The 25,578-nt window shown below is 40.6% G+C and overlaps 2 protein-coding genes across 2 annotated transcripts in view; both read right to left on the reverse strand.

Annotated features, from left to right (window-relative positions):
- The window catches only part of LOC144071541 (dihydropyridine-sensitive L-type skeletal muscle calcium channel subunit alpha-1-like), a 22,836-nt gene extending 9,170 nt beyond the window's left edge, over positions 1-13,666 (reverse strand). The window contains exons 1-29 of the mRNA XM_077596744.1: positions 12,844-13,666; positions 11,560-11,665; positions 10,027-10,166; positions 9,816-9,949; positions 9,581-9,733; positions 9,302-9,507; positions 9,129-9,232; positions 8,900-9,045; positions 8,702-8,783; positions 8,453-8,613; positions 8,139-8,364; positions 7,733-7,940; positions 7,538-7,658; positions 7,326-7,440; positions 7,150-7,249; positions 7,002-7,071; positions 6,775-6,907; positions 6,399-6,528; positions 6,255-6,314; positions 6,051-6,157; positions 5,883-5,970; positions 5,709-5,816; positions 5,575-5,627; positions 5,356-5,502; positions 4,408-4,609; positions 4,161-4,319; positions 3,066-3,176; positions 2,906-2,989; positions 2,275-2,322 (exon numbers count right to left, since the gene is read on the reverse strand). Of these exons, the coding sequence (XP_077452870.1) occupies positions 2,275-2,322; positions 2,906-2,989; positions 3,066-3,176; positions 4,161-4,319; positions 4,408-4,609; positions 5,356-5,502; positions 5,575-5,627; positions 5,709-5,816; positions 5,883-5,970; positions 6,051-6,157; positions 6,255-6,314; positions 6,399-6,528; positions 6,775-6,907; positions 7,002-7,071; positions 7,150-7,249; positions 7,326-7,440; positions 7,538-7,658; positions 7,733-7,940; positions 8,139-8,364; positions 8,453-8,613; positions 8,702-8,783; positions 8,900-9,045; positions 9,129-9,232; positions 9,302-9,507; positions 9,581-9,733; positions 9,816-9,949; positions 10,027-10,166; positions 11,560-11,665; positions 12,844-13,028 (3,687 nt within the window). The 5' untranslated portion in view covers positions 13,029-13,666. The remainder of the gene's footprint in view (positions 1-2,274; positions 2,323-2,905; positions 2,990-3,065; positions 3,177-4,160; positions 4,320-4,407; positions 4,610-5,355; positions 5,503-5,574; positions 5,628-5,708; positions 5,817-5,882; positions 5,971-6,050; positions 6,158-6,254; positions 6,315-6,398; positions 6,529-6,774; positions 6,908-7,001; positions 7,072-7,149; positions 7,250-7,325; positions 7,441-7,537; positions 7,659-7,732; positions 7,941-8,138; positions 8,365-8,452; positions 8,614-8,701; positions 8,784-8,899; positions 9,046-9,128; positions 9,233-9,301; positions 9,508-9,580; positions 9,734-9,815; positions 9,950-10,026; positions 10,167-11,559; positions 11,666-12,843) is intronic.
- A 196-nt stretch (positions 13,667-13,862) lies between these two features.
- tmem9 (transmembrane protein 9) lies at positions 13,863-16,586 on the reverse strand. Its single transcript, XM_077596248.1, has 5 exons — positions 16,366-16,586; positions 15,140-15,231; positions 14,958-15,066; positions 14,699-14,830; positions 13,863-14,615 (listed from the first exon to the last, which is right to left on the reverse strand). Exons 1-5 carry the CDS (start codon positions 16,462-16,464, stop codon positions 14,475-14,477), a joined length of 573 nt encoding a protein of 190 aa, XP_077452374.1. The 5' UTR covers positions 16,465-16,586; the 3' UTR covers positions 13,863-14,474.
- Positions 16,587-25,578: the final 8,992 nt, after the last annotated feature.

The following is a 25,578-nucleotide window of genomic DNA, read 5'->3' on the forward strand; positions in this document are numbered from 1 at the left end:
ACAATTTGAGAATTGCAAAGAGTGGAATTGAACTCATTCCTGATTTGAACTTGAGTCCACCTGAAGTTCTGACCCATTGTCTTTGCCACTGGACCACAGTGACTTCTGAAATGATGTGATTGGAAGTTATATCTATCCTTTTCATTACCTCAATAAACAATATGAGAATTGCAAAGAGTCGAATTGAACTCGAGTCCACCTGAAGTTCTGACCCATTGTCTTTGCCACTGGACCACAGTGACTTCTGAAATGATATGATTGGAAGTTATATCTATCCTTTTCATTACCGCAATAAACAATTTGAGAATTGCAAAGAGTGGAATTGAACTCGAGTCCACCTGAAGTTCTGACCCATTGTCTTTGCCACTGGACCACAGTGACTTCTGAAATGATGTGATTGGAAGTTATATCTATCCTTTTCATTACCTCAATAAACAATTTGAGAATTGCAAAGAGTGGAATTGAACTCACTCCTGATTTGAACTTGAGTCCACCAGAAGTTCTGACCATTTGTCTTTGCAACTGGACCACAGTGACTTCTAAAATGAAGTGATTGGAAGTTATATTTATCCTTTTCATTACCTCAATAAACAATTTGTGAATTGCAAAGAGTGGAATTGAACTCACTCCTGATTCCCACCTCAAGTTCTGAATCAATATTTTTGCCACTGGACCACAGCAATAACTAGGAGAAGAATCAGAAGTCAGATTTATTCTCCAACTTTCTTAGCCTTACTATACTATTTCGATTTTTTAAAGAAAAAAGCCTTACTATATACAGACGCTCCCCTACTTACGAACATTCAACTTACGAACAACGGTACATACGAACATGTCTGCAAATTGCGTTTAAGTCCAAAAATGTTCGCAAGTCCAATTTTGTATTTCGCGCCTTTTTCGGAGTAGTACTTCTTTCCACCGCTAATACCGACGCCTGGCGCTGTGAGAGCTCAGCTCACCCAGCATCTACCTTTTTCATTTGTATCGTTAAATATCTCATGCATCCAATATTGAATATGGTTGGTAAAAAGCTAAAGGCTTCTATTGAGGGAGTTGCAAGGAAGAGGCAAGCCATTTCATTTGAAACGAGTGGCAATAATAACGAAGCTTGATGCGCGTGAGAGTGGTGAGCGTTTCACGGGCATTGAATCGTTCGACCGTCAGTACCATTTATAAACAGAAAGATCGAGCAGCAGGACCCAAATATTGAACGTTGCACAAAGTTTGCAAATCAATTGAATGATGCCATACAGTGCTACCGCATCATTTATGATGAAAAAAAGAAGAAAACTGTGCAATCGTCATTAGGTCGCTTCTTTTGGCCAGTTTCTAATACATAAATCTCTCTCTCTCTCTCTCTCTCTCTATACAGTACTGTACATATTCTCTCCATTTTATTAAATGTTTTTATTAGTACAAACCAATGCGTGTTACTTATACAAGCCTTAAACATACAAATGCACTTATATAAACCTTCAATATACTTATATCAGCCTTAAACATAAATTATAATACAAAATATAGCACTGAATCAACTTACAAACAAATTCAACTTATGAACAATCGCTCGGAACCAATTGCGTTCGTAAGTAGGGGAGCGTCTGTATATGTGTGTATATGCCTGTAGTTAGCTGGGATCGTTTGTTGTTACAAGGAGGTTTCAAGGGGTATTGGAGCTGATCCCAGCTAACTACAGGCACCAGGCTGAACACACCCTGAATTGGTAGCCGGCCAATTGCCGGGCACAGGGAGACGGACCACCATTCAAGCTCACACTCACACTTTTTCTCACAATTTAGAATGTTAAACCAGCCTACCGTGCATGTTTTGGGATGTGAGAGGAATCCGTAGTACTCAAGAAAACCCACGCATGCCCCCCGGGGAGCACAAACCCCACACAGTTAGGACAAACCTGGGATCGAACCCTTCGACAACAGAACTTTGAGGCCGTTGTGCTACCCACTCGCTCGCGGTGGAAGTCAATAAATAAAATTTAAAAAATAAATATCGTAAAAGGCTGCACTGAGTTGATGGGGGTAAGCAGCGCCCTATCTGCATGAAAGTATTGACAATTTGGGGTGGAAAAATTAGTTTCATCTGGGAGCCAGGGTTTCAGTCACCTTCAAAGGCAGCCAATGAGGTAACTGCAAAATGTAAGCTATTCGGGTCTCTCATTTTCAAATTATGAATCTATAAATAAAATCGAGTTGAGTTAGGAGAGAACCTTTATGACATGCTCATGCAGCAATTCAATGGTAGTGATGAGATATTTACAGCACAGCCTTGCAGACAGTACAGTCCTCCGCTGGCAGCCAGGGCACTCTGTGAAAGAAAGACAAATCACTAGTGAGACATTTAGCGCAGCGTCAGTCATGTCTAGAGGAAAAGAATGAAACAATAGTAGCATAAGAGGAAGGCGTTTTGGAAAGCCAGAAAAGCCGTGGTGGCGCTGCGGTGTCCGGAAAAGCGTGTCCGTGCTTAAAAAAAAAGTGAGGGCGGTGAAAACCAGCTGCAGAAATTGTGTCCGGGCAGCCTCATCACATACAGTGAGGGGGGAAAAATTCAACCAGTGCTGTATTCTCTTTAATAGCTACACACGCACACACACACACATTCCAAAAGCAAGAATAAACTGGCAATAATGGATTGTTTGGTGGGGTGTTGACAGAAATGCTTCTCTGGAGGATGGAGGTGGAGGAAATGGCCTACAATTGTACGTACTGACCATGTTCTGTGCGCTAGTTGTGCTGGCACCAATCTGGGCCGCGGTAATACGTGTCTGGGTCAGAGCATTGAATACACACAGTCATTGTTCTATGGAATACATTGTATCCTGGGAAGCTCTTTAAAAAAACCTGAAATAACAAATATAATGTAAAAGAAGTCCAGTGTTTCATTTACTCACGTCCACTTCACTCAGGATGACATCTACAACGCTGCCAATGACAATGATGAAGTCAAAGACATTCCAGGGGTCTCCAAAGTAACCCTGCAAACACATACTCGTGAGTGAGTACAAGTTGGATGCGATTGGGCAAAATCACACTTCCAACAACACTGCTCACCTTTGCTTTGAAAGCCATCAGCTTAAGAACCATCTCCACGGTAAAGAGAACGGTGAAGATTAAGTTGAGAATGTCTGAAAGCTTGGTCACATGGTCAGACTGGTTACAGTGCTGTGGGGATAAAAAAACAAACATTAAAAACTATTAAAATAACAATTCCACATGGCAAAGGTTTTATGTTTGGTCAGAAATCATTAACACAACTTAATCTTTTATTCGTTTTTAAGACTAAACTCAGTACGTACGAAACATTTTCAGAGCTAACTGGCCCCCCAAAAGAAAAGATAAACTTGCTTCGACCTCAAGGATGAATAAATCAGCTTGTCAAATGTAAACTTTCTTTGATTTGTTCGGTGTTGTCATTGCTGCCTTCTATTTGTGTTTCTCTGAATATCACATTATTGCAAATGTCTTCATGAAAAATCTAGAATGTCCTACAGTCTGTTGTTTTAGTTTAAAATTAATGAGATCAGTGTGAGTGCATTCTTTCCAAACATTTAGAAACACAACAATTGAAGTGTGTTTCCTTTGAAAAACAAATCCTGTGGTGCCTTAGGATCCAAGTGACCAGATTTTTGAGTTTCTTGAGATTTGAGCTGTCATTTGGCTTCTAGTTTAATTTTTGAGATGGACGCTGTATGCTGCCTGTGAACTCAATTCAACCCATTTCAGTCCGCAACAATTTAGCAAACATTGAACAATGTCTTCAAGGAGAAGCTTTAAACTTATTTATAGTGCTTTTTCAGTTTCACTGGAAATTTCTGAGACATAGACATATCAGGATCTTGATTCTCAAGGCACGGTATTTCAGCTTCTAAAGCAGTGTTTCCCAACTGTTTTTGTGCTGTAGCACACAGTTTGCTTTGCAAAAATCTCAAAGCACACCACTAGCTAAAATCTTCTAATTTTAAACTATATCACCTATAGTTACAATATAATATATATTCTTTACACACTTTTTCCTCCCCATTTTAATCTAATATTGCATTTTTTTCTCTCGGAATATTACACCGTATGACTTTGGCAGGTCATTTTCCACAGCAAAGTGGCTGGAACACACTGTTCTTAAGTATACAGGCTACAATATGAACCTACCTGCATCCCCAGGCACAAAGTGTTGAGCATAATGAGGAAGAACATGAGGTACTCAAAGTAGCAGGAGGTAACAATGTACCACACCCTGTACTGGAAGGGGTTTTTGGGGATGTAGCACCTCAACGGTCGGGCCTTCAAGGCGTACTGCACGCATTGGCGCTAAAGAGAAGAGATGTGTTAAAAGAATGTCATGATCATCATAAGACATCTCACAATTCTTTCCCGAATGAGTTTGAGTGCACCACACCTGGTTCTTGTCCAGCTCACAGTCCTTGTACTCCTGCTCGCCCTGCTCCTGGAAGGTAACGATGACAAAGCCCACAAAGATGTTCATCATGAAGAAGGCGATAAGGATGATGTAGACGATAAAGAAGATGGAGATGTCCACACGGTTGTTGAAGACGGGCCCCATGTCTTCTTGGTCAGAATCTATGGCTCTATACAAGAGTCTGGGAACATGTGTGTGGTGAGTTACAAGTTGTAGTTGGTCCTTTTCACCAAACTTGAAAAAGCAGAAAATTTAAAAAAAAATCCTGTCTAATGATTGTGTGATACTTGGAAATAGCATTTGTTAGCTAAAATTAGACTTTACTGTGAGAAATTGTAAATTATATCCTCCAGAAATGTTACTGCATCAATGATTTATACAACAAATAATTAAAATTAAGTGAATGGTTCCTTCTTCAAATGGATAGTCTATTGCAGTCAGTGGCAGCCAATTGAATAGCCAATTTTTTCATTATACATATGAGGCAGAGGTCAGAAATTTGCGGGCCAGGGGTCAATTGTGGCCTACGAGACAATATTTTGAGACCCCCAATTGCAAAAAGTCTTGCCGCATGTTTTCCCCCAATAACAAGAATAGTAATTCCAGCAATAAAGAGCTTAAATAAATCAATTTCCCCATTTACCTGCCACCTCAACACCTACTCTGTGACCTGAGCTGGCAGTGAATGAGTTACGCTAATGATGACTTTTGAATAGCTGTCCACTGTCCTTGAAGGGGTTAAGTAAACTGTTTTTCTTTTCTTTTTTCAGTTTGGAATCCTTCCCAAGACAAACAAACAAAAATCTTGATTTGCCTCCAAAATATACCTGTAAATACGGACGTAGCTAGTATAATTATAACTGATTGGTCTATTGTGGTCTCCTCCAGATCACTTTTGAGAGCAGAAAGTAAAGCAGCAAAACTTACTTTGGCCAGCCCTCAAAGGTGGAAACAGTAAAGAGAGCCAGCATGCCATAGAGCACATTGTCAAAGTTGAAGTCATTGTTGAGCCATTCCCTTTTGGCTACCACAGTATCGCGCAAAGAGTTCTCTATGTGCTTCACGAAGAATCCCCTGAAAATAAAAAGCAAAATCATCATGGAGCCATTGCATGTGTTTTGAAAGTTCCAAAGATATTTGCCTTACTGGCATTCCTCCTCTGTTATTTTGGTCGGGTCCGTACAGCTATAGAATTTCCCCTATTTCAAAAACAATATAAAGAAAATTCTGTATGCTGCTCAATATTAAACACACAGTATATAATGTACAGTGTGACCAACCTTGAAAAGTTGCACTCCTATGCAAGCGAACATAAAATTTAGCAGCATGGTGACCAACACGATGTTTCCGATGGTTTTGATGGCCACGAACACACACTGGACAACATGCTACATGTGGAGACAATCAATTAGTATGGAAGAAAAGCTACAACGGCGATTAAGCCGTCTGCGAACCTTTAATCCTTTCGCTCGATTGATCGCCCTGAGGGGCCTCAGCACCCTGAGCACCCTGAGAATCTTCACCACCGAGATAGCACTGGATCTGAAGACAAAAGATGAGATGCCACAATAAACTTGAGATGTTCCAATTGATGAAGGGTGCAGTTCCACAGGATGACTTACTCCATGCCCATTGAGAGAAGGGAGACTCCAACCACAATCAGATCCAGGATGTTGAAGGAGTTCCGACAAAATGAGCCCTCGTGCATGAACGCGCCATAAACGGTCATCTGTCACGGAGAGAAGCAACATGATTCAAGATTTGGAAGAGAGAAAAGTTGGAATCAATCCTTTCCCAAAGACAATCCGTTTACTTATTCCACTCACCTTCAGTACAATCTCAATGGTAAACACTGTTGTGAAGACAATGTCAGCATAGGCCAATATCTGCAGGAAAAGATGCCGTAAATAGGGTTATTGTACGACCTCTAATGGATCGGTTCCGTGACGTTTCAACGAACAGATTGTCACCTGATTTCGATAAGAATTGGGATCGATGGGGTCCTCAGCTGCCAAGGAGATGGACGACAACAGGATGAACAGCAGGATGAGATTAGTAAAAGAGGAGGCATTGATGATCTTGTAGCATAGTTTACGGAACCTGGAAGCCAGTGGAGAGAATGCGAGAACAAACATGATTGGCCACCATATTTAGTACTATAAGACAGACAAAATAAACACCTGGAAATGTAACATATTAAAAGTATGATGGCCTAAAACACACAACATAACAAGCTGTTGGCGGCAGAGTGACAAAAAAAGAAAAGACAGGTCGCAAATCCAGCCAAACTATGAAAAAGTTCAACTTATAGTCCAGAAAATAGGGTATGCATGGAATGGTACCAACTTGTTTTGGGGGCCAAAGATATAGAAAGAGCTAGCTTCGGGCAAGGGAACAGCTTCCTCCTTAAGCTGCAGGTCAGCCATGGGTCGCGGCCGAGGACTAATAGGGATTTGGGGCTCCTCCTCCTCATCGTCACCTTGAATGTCGAGAGAAAAAAAAGTTCTTAACTGTAACCCCACAATAAAAGAACATCTGAAAAGCAACAAGTATTGTAGAATATTTGCATTTACCTGGAAAGTCTGCAGGGGGGAAAGGATCTTTCACTTCATTGACATTGGACTCAAACTCATCAATTTTGAGCTGGTGAAAGAAGAAATTGGCAATTGATAACTACACGCAATTATTTCTGCTTCAAAAAGTGTTTATAGCTTGATGAACCTTGGCTGTGGTTGGCATGCCCTCTATCTTGGCTCTCTGCTCTGCCAATTTCTTGGAGATTCTCTCCCTCTCCTCATCTGTCTTGTCGGGCATTTTGGACCTACATGATACAGGACGAGGAGTTCAATCGTGATGCTCGAGCACAGATGATGACCAAGGCTTTCTCGTGGATTCACCGCAGCAGTTTCCTCCTTAGCTTCTCCTCCGCCTTTTCTTTCTGGGCTGAGGTCAGACTCTCAGCCTCTCCAAGGTTGTCCACTGCGATAGCCAAAAACACGTTCAGAAGAATATCTGGTGAAATTCTGAATTCAGGAAAAGATAAATGCTGGTTTCCAGGGCCACGGATAAGTGTCTTCAGACTCAACAAAGGAAGTTTCTAAGAGGATACAGTTCCCGCAGACAAACAGAACGATGAAATAGATGGCCACCAGGATGCCAGGGATAACTGGACCACCATAGGCCATAATTCCATTGTTCATGATAGCGGTCCATTCCTCCCCTGTCAAGATCTGGGAAACAGACAAGGCTTTTTAAACCAAATGCATTGCACAGCTGAATTTTAAAGTTCCGGGAAGCATCTCACCTGGAACACGCTAATGAGGGCCTGAGGGAAGTTATCAAAGTTACTTCGTCGAGGTCTGTTGTCTGGGAAGTTGAACTTTCCCCCAAACACTTGCATACCAAGCAGCGAAAAGATGACAATGAAGAGAAAGAGCAGGAGAAGCAGCGAGGCAATGGAGCGCACAGAGTTGAGCAAAGACGCCACTAGGTTACTCAGAGAGGTCCAATACCTACAAAAATGACAGCAAGATTATAGGACAATCCGTCCCATTGTTACGCATTAAGACACACATTTTATGTATATATACATCAGCAGTGAATGAGTTGCAAAATAAAAGGATGTTCACTAGGAAGAAACCATTTGAAATGGTTATTATATGCAATGTAAAATCTGGAGGGGGTGTAACTTTCTGGTTTGAATGACTTACTTTGTGACTTTTAGGATCCTAAGTAGGCGAATACACCTGAGTACAGAGAAACCCAGAGGTGTCACCTCTCCCACCGCTAACATGATCATCTCCAGGATACCGCAAAGGACCACAAAGAAGTCAAAACGGTTGAACAGAGACATGAAATACGCTCTGGGACCCAGAGCGTACATTTTCACAAACATCTCAATGACGAAGAGCACCAAGAGGACACGACTCGCCACATCTAGCAGAGAGTTGGGAGAGACAAGCCAAAGAAACAAGATTGGTGGTGACCATTTTTTTTCAATGTCGAAATGCTCTTTTTTTTCAACCTTGAAGCGAAGTGAGTGACGCTGGCTGGTGGTGGTGCTCTGTCGCGATGGTCAGCGTGTTGAGGAGGACGAGGAACATCACCAGCCAGTAAAAAGTTCTGGTTTTCACATATACCAGACACTTCATTCTGAAGAAGCGGTTCCAACGACGAGCCAAGCGACTTCATATGAAATCAATGGGGATTTCAGTGCCAAACTACTTTTGAACATCAACACCAGCACAGAGTACCGTAAGAGAAACACACTCACTAGTAGTAGACCACTCGACTCTTTCCCTCCAAGTCGTACAGGCTGTCTGTGTCTGAATCTCCACTGGTCAAAGGCAGTAGACCTGAGAAGAGGAGAGACATTTAGATACTTTCAGATTAGGTTGGATAGGTAGAAAGACATAGATTCCTCTAATTGCCTAGTATATATTTTGATTCAATTCTATTTTATTACACCAACCTTTTCCCTCCCTGTCAGCATCCAGAACCTCGGCATGGGTGATCCACTCCATGTAACCGTGCAAGTCCTCATCCAACTGCTGACGTTCCCGCAACTTCTGGAATTCTCCTCGCGACCGAGCTTTCTCTCGCTCTTTGGTAAACTCACTGTTTACAGAGAGAACTTTTTTTACTGGCGCGTTCACTTCGACAAAACATTGTTATGAACTGTATGTGTTGAATCGGCGTACCCACTCAGCACGCCAAGAACCAAGTTGAGCACAAAGAAGGAGCCCACGAGGATGAGGGGAACAAAATAGACCCAAGGCCATTCATTTCCTATGGCGTCATTAATCTAAAAGAAATCACAACTCTGTCGTAGTGGACCGGCACAATGAAAACTCCAGAGGAAATATTCACCGACCCAGTAGAGAACTTTAGTCCATCCCTCCATGGTGATGCACTGGTAGACCGTCAGCATGGCGAAGCCGATGTTGTCAAAATGGGTTATGCCATTGTTGGGGCCTTCCCAGCCCAGTCGACACTCCGAGCCGTTGATTAAGCAGCGACGCCCGTTACCGGCCTGAGCGCAGGGTGCGGGCATCTCCCCCTCTGCTGTTGCATAGATATCTGCAAAAAAAAACCAACCAAAAACTGTGTTAGTCCATCACAAAGTGGCCTCCTAAACATTCCAGGCACATACTTGTGTCCGTGTAGTAGCAGGTTTTATGCATTTTACACTTGAAGAGCTCCAATCCCATGATGGCATAAATGGTGACCAATAAGAAGACCAGCAGGGCAATGTGCAGCAGGGGAAGCATGGCTTTGAGGATGGAATTCATCACTACCTGCAGGCCTGAACGTAAAGTAAAACACAACAGGTTCTCCACAGATAACGTCCAAGGATAATACACTTTCAGGGGAGAGAAGAAGCTTACTGGGGACTCCGGAGACGAGGCGTAGGGGACGCAGGACTCTAAAAGCCCTTAGTGCCTTCATGTCAAAACCCCCCCCTTTCTCCGTTGGAACACCGGCGATCGCATTGAAGGTATCCAAGGCAAATGTGACCAGACTGAAGGAAGACATCAGCGATATTGTAAGTACTCCCACACTCTATCGCTCTACAGGCTGTGAAATCCGCTCTCTCACCCCATGAAAACGATGACAAAATCCAATATATTCCAGCAATTCCGTAAATATGCACCTTCATGGAACACAAACCCATATGCCACTATCTTCAGAAAGCACTCTAATGTGAAGATGATTAAAAAGATGTACTCGAGACTCTCCTGCAGAAAGAGAAATATGATTATATATGATTTCAAGCAATAACAGGTTAAAACAAATGGTCAAAGTCTGTCTATTTTATGATTGTAAGTCATCAGCTTGCATGGATTTATGCAAAACAAATACCACAACAGGTTTATTATTGAGCACTTTTGTCGGTTGACAAACAAAAATATATTTATGCCACGCTTGCTTTAGTTTACACAATATACAGTGAATATTTAAACAAGATGACACGGGGTGTCAGAAATTATTGGTGCAGTTCTCCTAAATCATTTTGATATTTGTGTAGTTATTAAGAGCAAATCGCATAGTAAAGCCCAGCAGCTCTTGTTACAGCCCTCACATTTGAAGAGAGGCTGGTGAGTAACAAAAGCCAGTTGACTTTGGCCAAATGGGTCAATCCACAAAGTACCTGTGATTATTCTAAAGTCATCTCAGTTATGTGATACCCATTCTGGAGAGTGAGAGGAACGGTGGGCACTTGTTAGTGGTGGGATCCACTTGTTGAAGCCTATGCTTAGACACCTGCCTTTCATGCGAAGTGGCAGTCTTTCAAGCTGAGCCTCATCGATAGCAGATGGGACACAGCTGTCACCATTGAAGATTTGCACACTGTAGCTGTGTCAACAAACAGCTGGCAACACAACCAACCAACTAACAATGTACACAGTGGCGCCTTGAGATATAAATTGCCTGTCATTTGGACAATTCTCTGCTTACTACGTCCGACTAAAAATACAAGAGAATTGTCGTTTCAAACAACCCCATTTGCCTTAGCTTTTGGTCATTGTTAGAGTGTCTGTCTACGTACCAGTCAAACAACACTGTGTAGATAAGAGCTAACATGATAAAATATTCAACAAATATTCAAAAAAAAAAAAAAAGGTGAAACGGTATTGAGATCATAAGAGAAAGTCTGCCAGAAAATAAGACTAAGAACTATGTACCACTTGGCTTCACAGTGACTATTGTGGGAGACAAAGAAGGACCCATCTAGTGTATCTAAAAAAATTGCAGAAAATGGCAGTTAAAAAAATAGATGGAGGTGCTGACTTTTTTTCAATGAAAATATGCCATACTATAGTCCCATCGTTCTTACGGTTCTTATAACATTTCTACAGACAGGTAGAAAGTTTTGTACTATGGGGTGCTGTTTGTAAAGCTGTTCTCAGTTAAAAGACGACAACATTTTCTCCTATATTGCGCCAGTGTTTCAAATATGGTTTGAGAATTTTAGTCACTTTTTGCACATTTACAACAATATTTAGCAAGTATTTAATTCTAAATAATAAGTGTTAAATTTAAATCATAAATTTATGTTAAATCCAAACCCTACATCTAAAACTTAAATATAAATACATTCACTCACTGTGACGCATCAATCTTACTTACCAAGTTGATATTGGTGTTATTGCTGTCTTCTTCGGGCATGGGCAAGAACACTGCCAGGGCGATACAGTTGGCAAAGATGGTCAGTAAAATGATGATCTCAAAGGTTCTGTACGAGGGTGCTGAGGATTATTACACAAGGATTCTATTTTGTCCCAAAATGAATGAGCCAACAGTATATTTGCAACAACATCTAAGATTCCATGTCTCTCTTGGGAGAAGTATACAGAGGTGTGTTATACATTATAGAAAAGGTGATCTAATAATGAAATTGAGTATTTTGACTGCCAATTTTGGTCACTGTGGGATTCTTTTCTTTCTATGAAGCACAGTTTCATTTTGAATGAGTCGCATACATTTGCACTTAATCTTTTATGCCTTGTTGGGCCACATTTAATGTATTGCAGCGTCAGTTTATAAGGTAAAAATAATATCTGCCTCCATGCTGCCTCATCCCCACCGATAGGGGGCTCAGCAAGAGAATTCTTCTGCCAGGTCAGCATCATGTCTCCCTGTGATGCAGCAAGACAGCTGCAGAGACTAAGAATATGTCCAAAGCAGCTCAACACGCATGAGAAAATGACTAAGGGGTTTCCCCCATACCTGTTTATTTTGCGTTCTTTTTTTTATAACTGTTAAAAAAAATATTGTTCTTTTTAACATTTGAAGGCTTATGTGTACCGCAGTGTGACATACCAAAGTGATTATACTAGTGCAATAAAAAGTGCTCATGACTTATTAGAGAATGTGGTGACAAATGGCAGTGGAACGTGGTGGGAACTTTTGCAATTCCAGAACAGGGATCAAATTCTTAACTAGGAAAACTCATTGTGTAAAAATATTGCTTTGACAGGTATGACAACAATAATTGAGAAATTGGTGAAAATATCTAGCCATCAACAAAGATAATCTTTACAACTCTAACTACAGCTGTTGGCTGTAAATTCAGGAATTAAAGTCAGCTAATAATGTTTTAAATGGATTTCTAAATCAGGAATGGGCTTGAGGCAAAAATAATAGCAGGAAAGTCCCTCGAGGGGCCGCATAACATCACTTAGCAGCCGGCCAAGCCTTGCATAGTAGACACATTTGAGCTCTTATTCCTATATTATAAAAAAATGTCCTTGCATAGGATTAAGGAGACGTGGCGAATGCAATGACATCATTTTATCATAAGGCTTGTGTCAAACATCGTTACCTCAGTTTTGTAGTAGTTTGAGCTACTTGACTCACTGTGATCTTTTTATCTCAATAAATATCACCAACCCGATACGATATTAAGGATACTTCCACTCCACGATGTTGATGCAGGCCTTTCGGAAGGGGTTTTTAAGAGTAAGGAAGAAGAGGGATCTGGCAGGTCTGGGGTTGCCCCCCGTGGCCTGCAGCTTCTTCAGCTTCTCCCGCTGCTTCCTCTTCAGCTCCTCCTCGTTCATGATGACCGGTTTGGCCGCCTCCGAGTTGGCCGCCATCCTGTACACTCCAACAGGTCTTAATCCTAGAGAAGTGTGTCGCTCAACTGTATGATCGCAACCTGGGGTTGAGTGCCACTCCTTGGAGCCTCCAGGATTCAGTTCAACAATCCCGTTCTCGTTCCTCAGCGCGCCTCCACCGGAGCCTCAGGCCGCTCGCTCCTGGCTGAGAACCTCTGACAGGAAAACCTGCCAGCCAAATGGGTGGAAGCGCAGTTGGCCCTGCTGGGGTTTAATTTTAGACTGTGAAGCAGCGGCGAGCCATGCTTGGGGAAAAGGCTATGGGGGAAGAAGGGAAGAGAGGAAATTAGGACAGGGCAAGAGAGGGGAGACAATCTTGAGTAGGGCCTGAATATTAACAGGCATCCAACAGGGATGCACTTTCAAAACAGAACACTGTGCAATAAAGTCCTCCAAAGCAACACAAACTCAAACGGCGATGACACACAAACTGACTTGCTTTGTGTTGACGTTGGTCTCCACATTTAGTTTGTGAGCTGTATTAGAATGACCGTTACCACAAATTATCACTGCTGAAACTCCCAGATTAAATGGATTAATCCCAAATGGTTGTCAATGAAAGCCAATGGGTGAAATCTATTAACCACCATTACACATATTACCAAAAAATGCTGCATTAAAATGTATTCCAAATTGGTTGAGTGAGAAAATGTGAATTTTTAAAAATGTGTCATGTAAACTAAGATTCAAATTAAAAAATGTTTTCGCAAAGCACAACAAGATAGTATGTGACTGTCTTTTGTCATCTTCAAGTGTAAATATTCAGTACAAAAGGAAATACAAGATTGAAAGTAAGGACACTAACACCCAAAATGTGCAACCAGTGTTTTCTTATTTTGGATCATTGCACATGCACAGATAAATAAATATAAATACAAATCATTAGTGGAACATTCAAATAATATTGTCATAAATATAAAACAATCATGATAAATACAATTGTGGAACTACATCATTACACCAGGTGCTCCGATGGGTTTAAATACAATAATGTTAACCTACCTGCTACCAAACGGATAGGGAATCTTACTGATGGTCTGATGCTCAAATTTAATCTTGACTTCCTTCATCTACTCAAATAAAAAGAGAGAGTGACTTCACTTCAAAAATTGTCGCAAATGTAAAAACTATTATTACATAAAAAAAAGTTTAGCCAGTCCATGTTAGTTAACAAACTGTAAAATGCTTACTCTTTTGACATGTAGTAGCCAATGACCGCAGACCAAAGGACATCAGTAGAACCCCGCCTAATTGCGCTTCACTGTCCCAATGATCATTAATCACGATCTTCCACGTGAAACTGACAGAACTTTTGGGTCAAGCCATCAATACCGCACAATGGAATTATGAGAGAAGAACAATAAAGGAATTGCAGCTAGTGAAAGGAAAAAAACACCAGTTCTAAACCTCAGATGGGGATCCCCTTTAACTAAGCAACTTATGGCGGTCGAAAACAGTCTTGCGCTGTTCCTGAACCTGCTTCTTCCAGCGCTGCTGCGCCCCTTCAACCCGCTCCAGCACCGTATTCCCTCTGGCCTGGCTGCTGCTCATCCGTGGACGCATCTCCTACGCAGAGATATTAGACCAAAAAGGAGCTTGTTGAAAAAGAGTACACTCACGATCAAGGAAACAGACAGGTACGTTTATACCTCTGAATCATCCTCGTTGTGGAGAGGCTGGGTGTACGCGTCATGCTTGCGGATGAGGGGATCAACCAATAGGAGGAAGAGCATGTAGAGCAGCAGTGCTCCAACAACAGACAGGTAGATGATGATCGTCACCTGAGACATAGATGAGTGATTGTGACGGGGATAGACGCTCAATCCATTTGAACTTTTAACACCTCACAGTTGGATTGGATGCCTATTAATGGGGGTGAAGTGCATTCAATGAGCAAATTAGGCATACTTTGATAGTGTTGCTACTCCGCTCCTCGTACTTGCACTCGCACAGCAGGCAGTAAGCTTCCACATCGTGGCCAGGGACCGGCATGGGATCCACTACATGGAGACAGTTGCTAGAAGGTACAATTTCAAATTACAACACATTTTCAACGAGTGCAAGAACAAAGAGAAACAGAGGGCGTTTACCAATCCTTTTGGGAGACATTTCTGTTGTAAATGTTGCCAGTGATGTTTCTGTAAGGCGGGCAGATGCACTTGCAGCGAACATCTTCAAAGTTCTGTCAGAAATGAAGTGGGCCGGTCAAACAATATTTCATTTGCTGTACTGATGGGGTTGTTGACTGTCCGTTAAAAATGGAATTGTCATGCATTCAGAAACAAAAGTACGCATCCCGTGTTAAGCTTACAAGGGTCGTGCTTTGAAAACTGAAAATAGCGTCCCAAATTTTTTGAACAAATTAATACTTGTAGTATATATGCAGCATAGAGGTTTACATATAATAATTATAATTCTTTTGTTTACCTCAGTTTATATTTGCACTTTTTCTTACTGCACAAAATGTTCTGCTTAACAAATTAACCCTGACATGTCCCAGGATCAATCACGTGGCTTCTTTAAATCGCCGTGAATAAACTTTCACATAGAGTGTCCAGGATGGCTCCACATTTTTGTTTGGCACCGATAGACACAAGAAAACCGGAGAAAATGTTAAAATTTGATGGTAGATTGTGCTTAGTATTCGTGCATTTGCGGACACTAGACTCTAGAGGGCACTCGTGCTCTTGGGACTGACAGCCTCACTTAATAAATATACGTATATTCTGTGTATTTTCTGGACTACTATAGTAATATAATGAGTTACAGTCTAATAACAATAGATCCTATCGATGAAGTTGTGCCGAGGAGAATTATTCCAAGCAAGAGACTTAGGGCTTGTTAAATATACATGCTATAAAGAGACAAAATAAGTATTTAGAAAAAAAGCAGACAAAACACACAGAAAGAAAGCCTCGGACCGTAAGGGTTATCTTATTCATTTTAAACTAAGCATGACAGATATATTTGTTTATTCTAGCATTTTTTTGTATTGAAGTACATTGCTGATCATTTGTGTGTTTTTCCGTGTGCTTCTATCACTCAAATATGCACCTAATTAATACAGGTTTGAGTCAAATGAAAAAAATAAAAAAATCTCAAGGCTCTACCGACGAGTTGTTCTGTATCATTGTGATTATTATTATTTTCAGGAATCTGGAAACCCAGTATGTACAGTCCATTTTTACAACATTGATATAAAAAATGAAATAAATAAAGTAGCCACATGTAATGTGACTTCTGCTCCGGCCGTGCTTGCAATATTACGGTCTATTTATACTAATTTCAGATTGATGTATTTTTTTGTCTCTCTAACCTTTGCATCTGCAACGACTGCAGCATCCAGCAGTAGCAGCAGCGCGAACACCACTGCAGCCAGGAGCAAAGTCCATGAAGACCCCCCGGAAAATAACATTCTCTCAGTGGCCCCCCAACAAGATGCCGCAGATAAGAGGACGCAATACAGCAAACAAAACACCTTACACCTAATGACCGAGACAGCTGCTGAATTCCTATACTTCCGTTTCCGGTTTGTCGTTAAACCGGTGCGATACTGCCACCTGCTGGTTATAATAATAATACAAAAAACACGCAAAACATCCAGACAAAGTGAATCACAAAAACGCATGCATACATATAAATTCATTTACGTGTGTATTCTTGAAACGCTTCACGGTCCCCAGATATTGTATTCTGAAAAATTGTGAGAAAAACAGCATTATAATTAAAGTAATTATCTCTTCCTCCAACCATGCCCACCTACATCTCTGTTTTTTATTATTATTATTTATCAGCCATCAATCTATCTTTGTCAAAAATAAGCGTAAGATCTCTTTTTGCTCTTTCCTTCATTGTTGATTTCCTGGAACTACTTTAAAGGTTTAACAGTCCGGGCGTCAAAAAAGGAAGAAAATTTTATTTATATTTGTACAAAATACATACATGATAAGGATTGGAGAAATTTTTTGTTACTATTTTATTGTTTATCAATTGGGATTTTACTATACCATTAACGATTTTATGTGTTATTTCTATTTTATTAGGATATTTTGCTTATTATTTGTAATCGTTAATTAAAAACGTGAATGAAAAGTCCCTTCCCCCGGTTCCCATAAATCTAAAGCAGTTTCTCATATGAAATCCTGGTGCTCTGTTGGAACATGAAGAATAAGCCCTGACTCCTTGACCAAATCAATACCTCCATTTCCTAGTAATCCTGTTTTCATATTTTTTTCTGTATAGTCAGATACTCATGCCTTTAATAAGCCAAAGAAATCAATAGATGACAAATTCAGCCTGAACCACTTGAGCCTGTGGACACAGGGATCAATTGAATGCAGGGTTATTACTCTAATAAGGCTAGATATTAGTGTCAAAAGGTGCGAGCATTCTCACCTCAGTCCTCGAAATGACTCATAAAACAGTATGGTTAGACCGTATGATGTAGTGTCAAATGTACAGGGATTTGGACTTTAATCATGTCATATAGTTTGCCCTTGATTGATAAGTCACTTGAACCACCACTTGAGTTTCACATCTCAGGCAAAAATGCCTTCCTTCATAATGCCTTAGTTCGCAGAATTTAATGCATTGTTTTCTATTGTAAAACGAGAATTGCAAGGATTAAATAAAGATAATGAAGTAATTTGCTGCCGTGGACATATTACCCATTTGAACTGGGAGGGCTGGCAGTGATCATTCATTCTAGTTCAAATGGGTTGGACTGGAAGTCTATTGTCATCATAGCAATAAATGGGTTAAAATGATCATTATCTGTAATTTATGGACTGCAAACCACTACATTTTTGCTTAATTTGAACCCTGTGATTCATTGCATCTAATTCATTACATTCCTAAAAAGCTGCATGTCTCTTGGTGTAAATATTCCATAGCGTAATGTAGAGGCCTGCGTCTTATAGTCAAGCGCGTCTTATATTCTGAAAATCAGGGTAATTGTTCAATATTTTTCAGGCACATTTAAGCGTTTAAAAGTGGTTTGAGTCTTCCACTAGGAGGTACTATAGTAGAACTCTCATAGTAAGAGCTTTTGGTGGTCACTGATTTGGATACACTCGGCCTTAATGTCCTCACAAGGGTCGCGGGGGGTGCTGGTGCCTATCTCAGCTAACTCTGAGCACCAGGTGGGAGACACCCTGAATGGGTAGCCAGACAATCGCTGGGCACAAGGAGACGGACAACCAATCATAGCTAGGGGCAATTTAGAGTGCTCGATCAGCCTACCATGCAATGTTTTTGGAATGTGGGAGGAAACCGGAGCACCCGGAAAAAACCCACGCAAGCCCAGGAAGAACATGCAAACTCCACACAGTGGGATCGAACCGTCAACCCCAGGACGGTGAAGCCAAGGCGCTAACCACTCGTCTACCGTTAAAAAAAGACAAATTAACCAAATTTTGTTCAAGTAGCAATAGCTCAAACTAAAGGCCAAATATTTTTTCCCCAATGGTCAGATTATCAACTCTTATTTTTTTTTACAAACATGACATAACGTGGATCCCCTTTATCTCTTTAACACATTCACTGCCACCGACGCCAATCTTTTTGCACTCGTAGCAAATGATTGCTGACATCTGCATGCCCCGCCACTATTTCAAATGAACGTGCATCGCTATCAGTGGAAGTGTTGAATTAAAATACTGTATGTTTTGCTTTGACAATCAGAGCGACAGCCATTTCTTTTATAACTTTGGAAATGAATGCATTTCATACATTGTGATGAAGTCATCTGTTCCCTATGGGAAGAATCCCTTTTCAGTCTGTATTGTTCGAGGCCCTTGAGCTTCTACAATGATTTCTTTTGACCTTTATCATATCATCTGCAGTGTCTTTTTTGCCTTTTCTCGTCCTTTATATCCTGCTTTTGTAGACAACGCAGTTTGAATAACAAGAGTATCTCTTGGAAGCTTTCGCCGCAACTCGTCTCATTCGTCTCTTCTGCTCGTCTCCTATTGAGGGCAGGAAGAGGAGGAGGGGGCGGGGGGATTCTAATGGACATCTTTGGTAATGGCAGTCATGGGAGGCAGCAGACAGTGGTGGTCCATGGACAGTGTAAAAAACTATCAATCACAAGTCGTGGTTCCACCCTGTTGAGTGTGGCCGATCACACTCCACCAAAAAAGCAATTCTGCCAACATGTGTTTGCACATTTGTCTTCATCAGATGCTGGCCTGGTTTGGGCCTCTGTGACTGACATTTTCTTTCCCGTGGTAAGCAAACAGGTTTGACTTCTCGTGCTTTTCAAACTGTTTAGACAATATTAGCCTCCGAAGTTTGCCCCCAGCAGACAAAGTTACTCAAACATAACATAAACAGGCCTGGGAATAGTCACATGTAACAAATCAAGTCAACATGTTTGTGTATTTTTTCTGTGGAACTGTATTGTTGACACACAAGATTTGAAAACGTGTTAAGTTATTATGTGAATAGGTTTCCTGTTTTACAACTATAAGTCTCATTTTATGAGGTTTCACATTTTAATGTGACAACTTAGGTACATTAAAGTAGAGTGTAACACATCAATTTCAAGATGAGTGATACCACTTCTGTGGAGAACGTAATAATATTCATGGATCGTATAACGACAATGCGATTGATGCGATTCGAGGGGCCGTCAATCAATTTAATAGAACATTATGTACATATTGACACAATCAGTTACACTTCCATTTAAAACAGGAGAAAAAACAATACATTAATTTACAAACAATAATTTTTGAAAGTTTTGTTTTAATAACATTTCACACATTTGCATGAAAAGCATTCTTTATAACAAAACAGCATATCTAAAAGATTAAAATGATGGATGTTTTGCGTTGTGATTGATTCTGCTTTAATTGTGCTTTAACCAGACGGTATGTTGATCAAAATCAATATATATCATTACACCTCTTGCTAAAATGTGGTTACTAGGTGACTCATCTTAAAATCAATAGTTCATTTTAGGTCCATGGTTATTAATTGAATCAAAGAAATGGACCATGTTGTGATTGCTATTGATGATATGTCCGATGGGATAAAAAGTCTGCATTCATTTTCTAAACCGCTCATCCTCACATGGGTCATGGGGGGTGCTGGAGCGTATCCCAGCTAACCACAGGCACCGGGTGGGGACACCCTGAATCGGTGGGCAGCCAATTGCAGGGTACCAAGAGGTGTACAACCATTCATGCTCACACTCTTACCTAGGGCAATTTAGAATGTTCAACCAATGTGGGAGGAAATCAGAGTACCCGGAGAAAACCCAGGGAGAACATGCAAACTCCACACAGAGAGGACCGACCTGGGAACAAACATTCGAGCCCAGAACTGGGAGGCCTACGCATTAGCTACTTTGCCACAGGGCTGCCCTGATAAAAAGTTTTATTTAGTATTTTTTCCCTCTATTGGACTTGGCGTGAGTTTTTACACAAGAAGTGATAAAGTCAAGATGTTTCCAAGTTGTGTGAAAAGCAAGCAGTGATGTCAACTCCAAGTACATTCTGTGTCCTCTCCTGCTTTATCAGGACAGACAGCTGCCTGTCGAGCACGCAGGGCCGCACATGGGGTGGTGGGGTGTCCGCTGAGAAGCCCGTCACAATGAGGTGCGGGCCGGAGTACACCGGACCTGGCGATGTTGAACTGAAATGAAATGTAGATCTGGGGGCGAGAGCATCTCCTGCCTTTGATGGACACTGATCTTCTGTGAGGAAATGGAGACACTGGAGCAGGAGAAGCAGCCAAACGCAACATGAAAGCTAAGAGCGATCATGACACATGATGGACGTAAACGGAGGGAGACAACGCCAGCACCCCCCGCCTCCCTCCACTTTCTTCTACCTCAGCCTACTGAAAAGAATGGAATAACATCTTTTTAGTGGTAGAAGTTTTCATTTTCAAACATCCATAATGTAATTAGGTAGACATGAAGCCAATTAAAGATTGACTAACTTGAACTAGGATTAGAATAGGTCAGAATTGAATTGTAGTTATTGGAAACTGGAGGTAGAGCCAGTTGAGTTGCAAATATCTCAATTCATGGATATCTGTATATACATTTTAAATTTCAAGTTTTAAAAAAGGCATTTGTTCCAGGCAAAGTGACATTGCAGATATCTGAAATGAGGATGACTGTATTGGAAAATATCATTTGCGTAGTCAAAACTGAATAAATGGGATTCTATTCTAAATATATATAGATAAATATGAAAAGTTTTCAAAACATTGGCATCAGCCCCACCACTGCAGAGATTTCAGGAAGACCTAAGAATTTTTTCTGGGCTAATTGGTCCAAAACCAATACAGTAATCCGTCGCCATTTTGCGGTTCAACTTCCACGGCTTCACTACCTCGTGGATTTTTTTCTGGGGACATTTTTTAAATGTTTTAATTTTTTTCATTTTGTATTTTTTTATGTGAAAATCCACGCTGAAATTCGCAAGTGGAAGCAATTCCCTGTCTTCCGCTTGCTAGTAGGACTCAGCACTGAAGAAATTTATTTATTTATTTATTTTTTAAATAGGGGTGACCCCACTTCGCGGTTTCTCAATTATAATACCATGTCTTCTCCACATTAATCGTGATATTCGAGTAATTACTGTACTTCATTGTCAAAAAGAAGTTTTTTAAATTTTTTTTAGAAGAAATGCATACCACAAGGCATATCATTAAATTATTGCCATTCATACAGAAGTAAATATGTGGGTAAATTGGGACAATATGATTACTTCAGTATGTTTTTGTGATATTTGCGTTTGGTTGCATGAAATAAATTTGTTCTCATATTAAATAGAGACTTGTGTCTCTAAACTAATGGACAGAAGTCTCAAGCAATCCGATCATACATTGAATCATGGCGTGTTGATCAGAAAATGAAGGAGGCGACTCCCAGGTATCCGCATGCATCTTTCAAGAGAGGACACGGGTCAGACAGGAAGACAGTTGAAAACAATGAAAAGTGACAAGCACTGAAAGGTGGATAAACAGCTGCAGGCAAGGATAGGCGTTTGTTTGTGCTATAATTTGATGCTTACGTATCCTCTGCTTGTGGAAAATAAGCCAGGTGGGGTCATGTGTCCCGGAAAACAATGCAGTGCACTGCCATTGACGCTTCATATATGAAGTGAAGGCAAAATCCTTCAGGTTCCTGTAAAAAATACTGTAGCTATGTCTTCTATTTCTCTCTCTCTTTAGGGCCAGAGATTTTTTTTTATTTTAGTCAGCTTTTATTTTGTATTTAATTTAGATTTTGCAATTCCATGACTTTTAATTTGTTTGTAATTTGTTATTTTTTTAATTTGTTCCAAAATATTTGCTTTATTGAGTTTTGTTGGTTTTTGTATAAATGTACAGTCAATATTGTGTAGTAAAATAGCTCCTAGTTAACAACTACTTCGGCTGTTTTCCTTTTTCCCTTCTCATTTGAACGGACCAATTAATTAGCTTCCCAAACATCACCTTCGTGAAAATGTAAAGATGAGGCTTTTGTTTGTTTGTTTTGTTTGAGGCTTGAATTGATACAGATGAGAAAAAAAAAGATATATTAGTATAAGTTTTTTGTGGTTTTTTTTCTTAGTTGTGTAAACATAAATTATTATATCAGTTAGTTGAATTTTAAAAACAGTCTTATTTTAAATGCATATCAATCACCAAAATGACATATGACATTTTTGTTTTAGTTGATTCCTTCATTTTCTGAATCGCTCATCCTCACAAGGGTCGCGGCGGGGTGCTGGAGCCTATGCCAGCTGACTGTGGGCTGGAGGCTAGTTATTAACTCCAATTCGGTCAACTCTAACAAGTGTAAAGTGCACCCAAAGACGAAACTGAGGCAGTCTAAGAGGTGATCTGGGTCAGGGTGTAAGCATAGCTGGGTAGCTGTTAATGAATGAGCTGTTTTGGGCCCCTCCACCCACTCAAAAATTTTAAGCAAATCGAAACGGTCTTTGTTTTTGCACATTTTCAGCAAGTATTTTCCAACATGTGTTTGCAAGTCAAGCACGTGTGATAATGATAACAGACGTGTGATAATGTTATGTGACAGTTGTTTTGGTGACAGCTGCCTTGAAGACTAAGTGCATACAAATGAGGTCACACAGACTCAAAAGAAGGACACTTGGGGAAATATTGCCAAGACTTTTCTTCAAGAAAATGTTTGTGCTCAGTTTGCTTCTGTTTTGCTACTACTTTCTATTATTCCCTCTGGTTTCCGGCAGTTTCCGATCCTGCTGCCCTGACCGTTAGGAATCGATTGTTCGAGCGGACACCTCGTCTCTTCGAATCACATCTTTCTTTGCTATATTCACTGCTATCTGCTCAGGCATCTCAGCAGTGCACCAGTGGACTGGCTGCCTCATGGTGCGTCCAAAACCCAAACAATGACATCATAAAGACATAGCAAGTCTAGAGTATGTGTGTTACAGATAGTCATCTCCTTTCCATTTCTTTCTGATGTTGTCTTTCCCCCTGAGGCCAAAAGCAGCAGATGGCACCGAGTCGGACACAAACACGGACAAGTGAACTCAAACTTGTCCTCTCAAAGAAATCAATAGCAACCAACTTTCTTCCCATAATCTGAGCACACGTGGAGTGGCAATAGAGGCACAAGTAGAAAAGGCAGCATAAAAGGAAGTCAAATTGAGTGAAATAGATTTAGGGATGATGTTGCTCAAACTGCATCCAAATTCTTTGGATGAAGAACTCAAATTATGAGTGGAAAGTCAAACTTTCAGTTCAACGTATAACTGAAGCCCATCATCTACCGAGATTGATTACCTACATCCTCTCGATCAACAAGAAAATTGTGTCTGCCAAATTTTCAAAAAGTAATGAAGCATTTCTGTACTGATGACCCAATTGAATATATTTCTAGTTTCCATAATTGTTCTGTTGATTTAATGTTGTCAAACATACACAACACGTCATAACATAAGGCACAACTTAGGAATTTAATGATAAAAGATCTGTATAAATAAATGTTGCTAAACTTTGATTCATTTGGATTTTTCATTTGCAGGATTTTAGTGTGTACTAAATGCGTTGTTATGTTGAATTTGGTTTTCCCGATTATTTAGGTACAGTCAAAATATTAGACGTGGCCTTCAATATGACACAGTGACGTACAACCACAATGATAAGAATTCTGTAAAGCAATTTTACAGTCAGTTAAAACATCATTTCTTGTGCGTGTCTAATCGCAGCTGCAATAGTAATAAATGTTACAGTTAATACATCACATCTATGATAGCTACAATTGGCAGTGAAGAATTAAAATCAACTCAAGTCATCTTAATCAGTGTATTATTGTCAATGTGCAGTCAGTATTGATTTGATCTGTCGGGGCTCATATTGAGGGACTCCTTCACAGAGCTGAGCACAGTGAGGAAGCCGAAAGCGAAATGTATAAGAAAGGGGAAAGCAACGGGAAGAGGTGGAGTGGGAGGATAATGGTCCACTGCCTGGCTGACAAACAGAAGGTCCCTCCAGAATCAGGCAGATGAAAGGGGAGAGAGGAGAAGGGGCGAGCGGCGGGAGAAAAGGAGGGGAGTTTGACATGGGCATTCAACCCCGGCAACCTCATACAGCCTTCTCGCTCCCCATCCAGCTCCTAGCAGAAAATCCATCCCTGCTCTCTTAGTATTCCACCCGTCTCTTATAAGGGCTGAGCAGATGCTGCTGGTGGGGTTAGACAAGTGGTCTGCTAGTGAGGCCCTGGCCAACCGTGTGTGGTGCTTGCGGTGACTCTTCTCCTCCTCTTCCTTTTTTGGGCCGTGGTGAGCTGACTGGATCTTCACAGGGCTCAGCCCCGTGAAAACTTTCACTGGGAACAGATATGGGGAAGCAGCCCCCACCCCTCCTCCCGCCTTTCACCAACAAGCCGCTTAACAGTAACAAGGGCCTATGTGTAATGAGGGTGAGGTGATTTAAGAGTGTGTGGGGGGGAATGGAGCTTCATGCAAGTCTGTTTTTTTTGTATAAGGACAGGCAGAAAGCGATTTTATCGTGACGGTAAAGGTGAGAACACGATATCATCACACATGCACTCTACATGTGCTGTATTTTAAAATTCATCATTGCATTTATATACAACAAAAATATTTTTGCCAACATTCAGACAAATATTATGACAGCAAAATTAAACTTTATTTGCTATGTATCTCATTGGCTTCCGTTGATGACGATAGGTTGACTGAGATGGGGTGGAGGGTGACATCAGTGATCAAATGATGTCAATGGCAGTGAAACATGAACACTCAATGGCAGCCTTTACAACTAAAATAGATTTGACGTGTATGTAACTGTCAATGGAAGTGAGGGAGTTAACACGTGAACCAATATTGTTATTTTTTCTTGTTTGGGTTATATTTCAATTTCTTAAATTTCTTGTTAATCCTGTGGATCCTTTTATTTTATTTCATTCTATGTTTAATTTTGTCATTTGATTTTATACAACCAAGATATAGTAAAGTTTTTGTTTAAAACTTTCAGTGATTTGAACAAAATGCGTGTAGCAACACATATAGAGAAATAATAC

The sequence above is a fragment of the Stigmatopora argus genome, chromosome 1, assembly GCF_051989625.1.
Source record: "Stigmatopora argus isolate UIUO_Sarg chromosome 1, RoL_Sarg_1.0, whole genome shotgun sequence".
Lineage (NCBI taxonomy): Eukaryota > Metazoa > Chordata > Actinopteri > Syngnathiformes > Syngnathidae > Stigmatopora > Stigmatopora argus.

Bases quoted from the DNA above. Each gene is read 5' to 3' on its own strand.
- tmem9 (XM_077596248.1), bottom strand. From the start codon at position 16,464: ATGTTATTTTCCGGGGGGTCTTCATGGACTTTGCTCCTGGCTGCAGTG. The intron at 15,232-16,365 runs GTTAGAGAGACA...CATTTCTGACAG, and splicing joins CAGTCGTTGCAGATGCAAAG to AACTTTGAAGATGTTCGCTG. The intron at 14,616-14,698 runs GTATAAACGTAC...ATCTCTGCGTAG, and splicing joins ACAACGAGGATGATTCAGAG to GAGATGCGTCCACGGATGAG.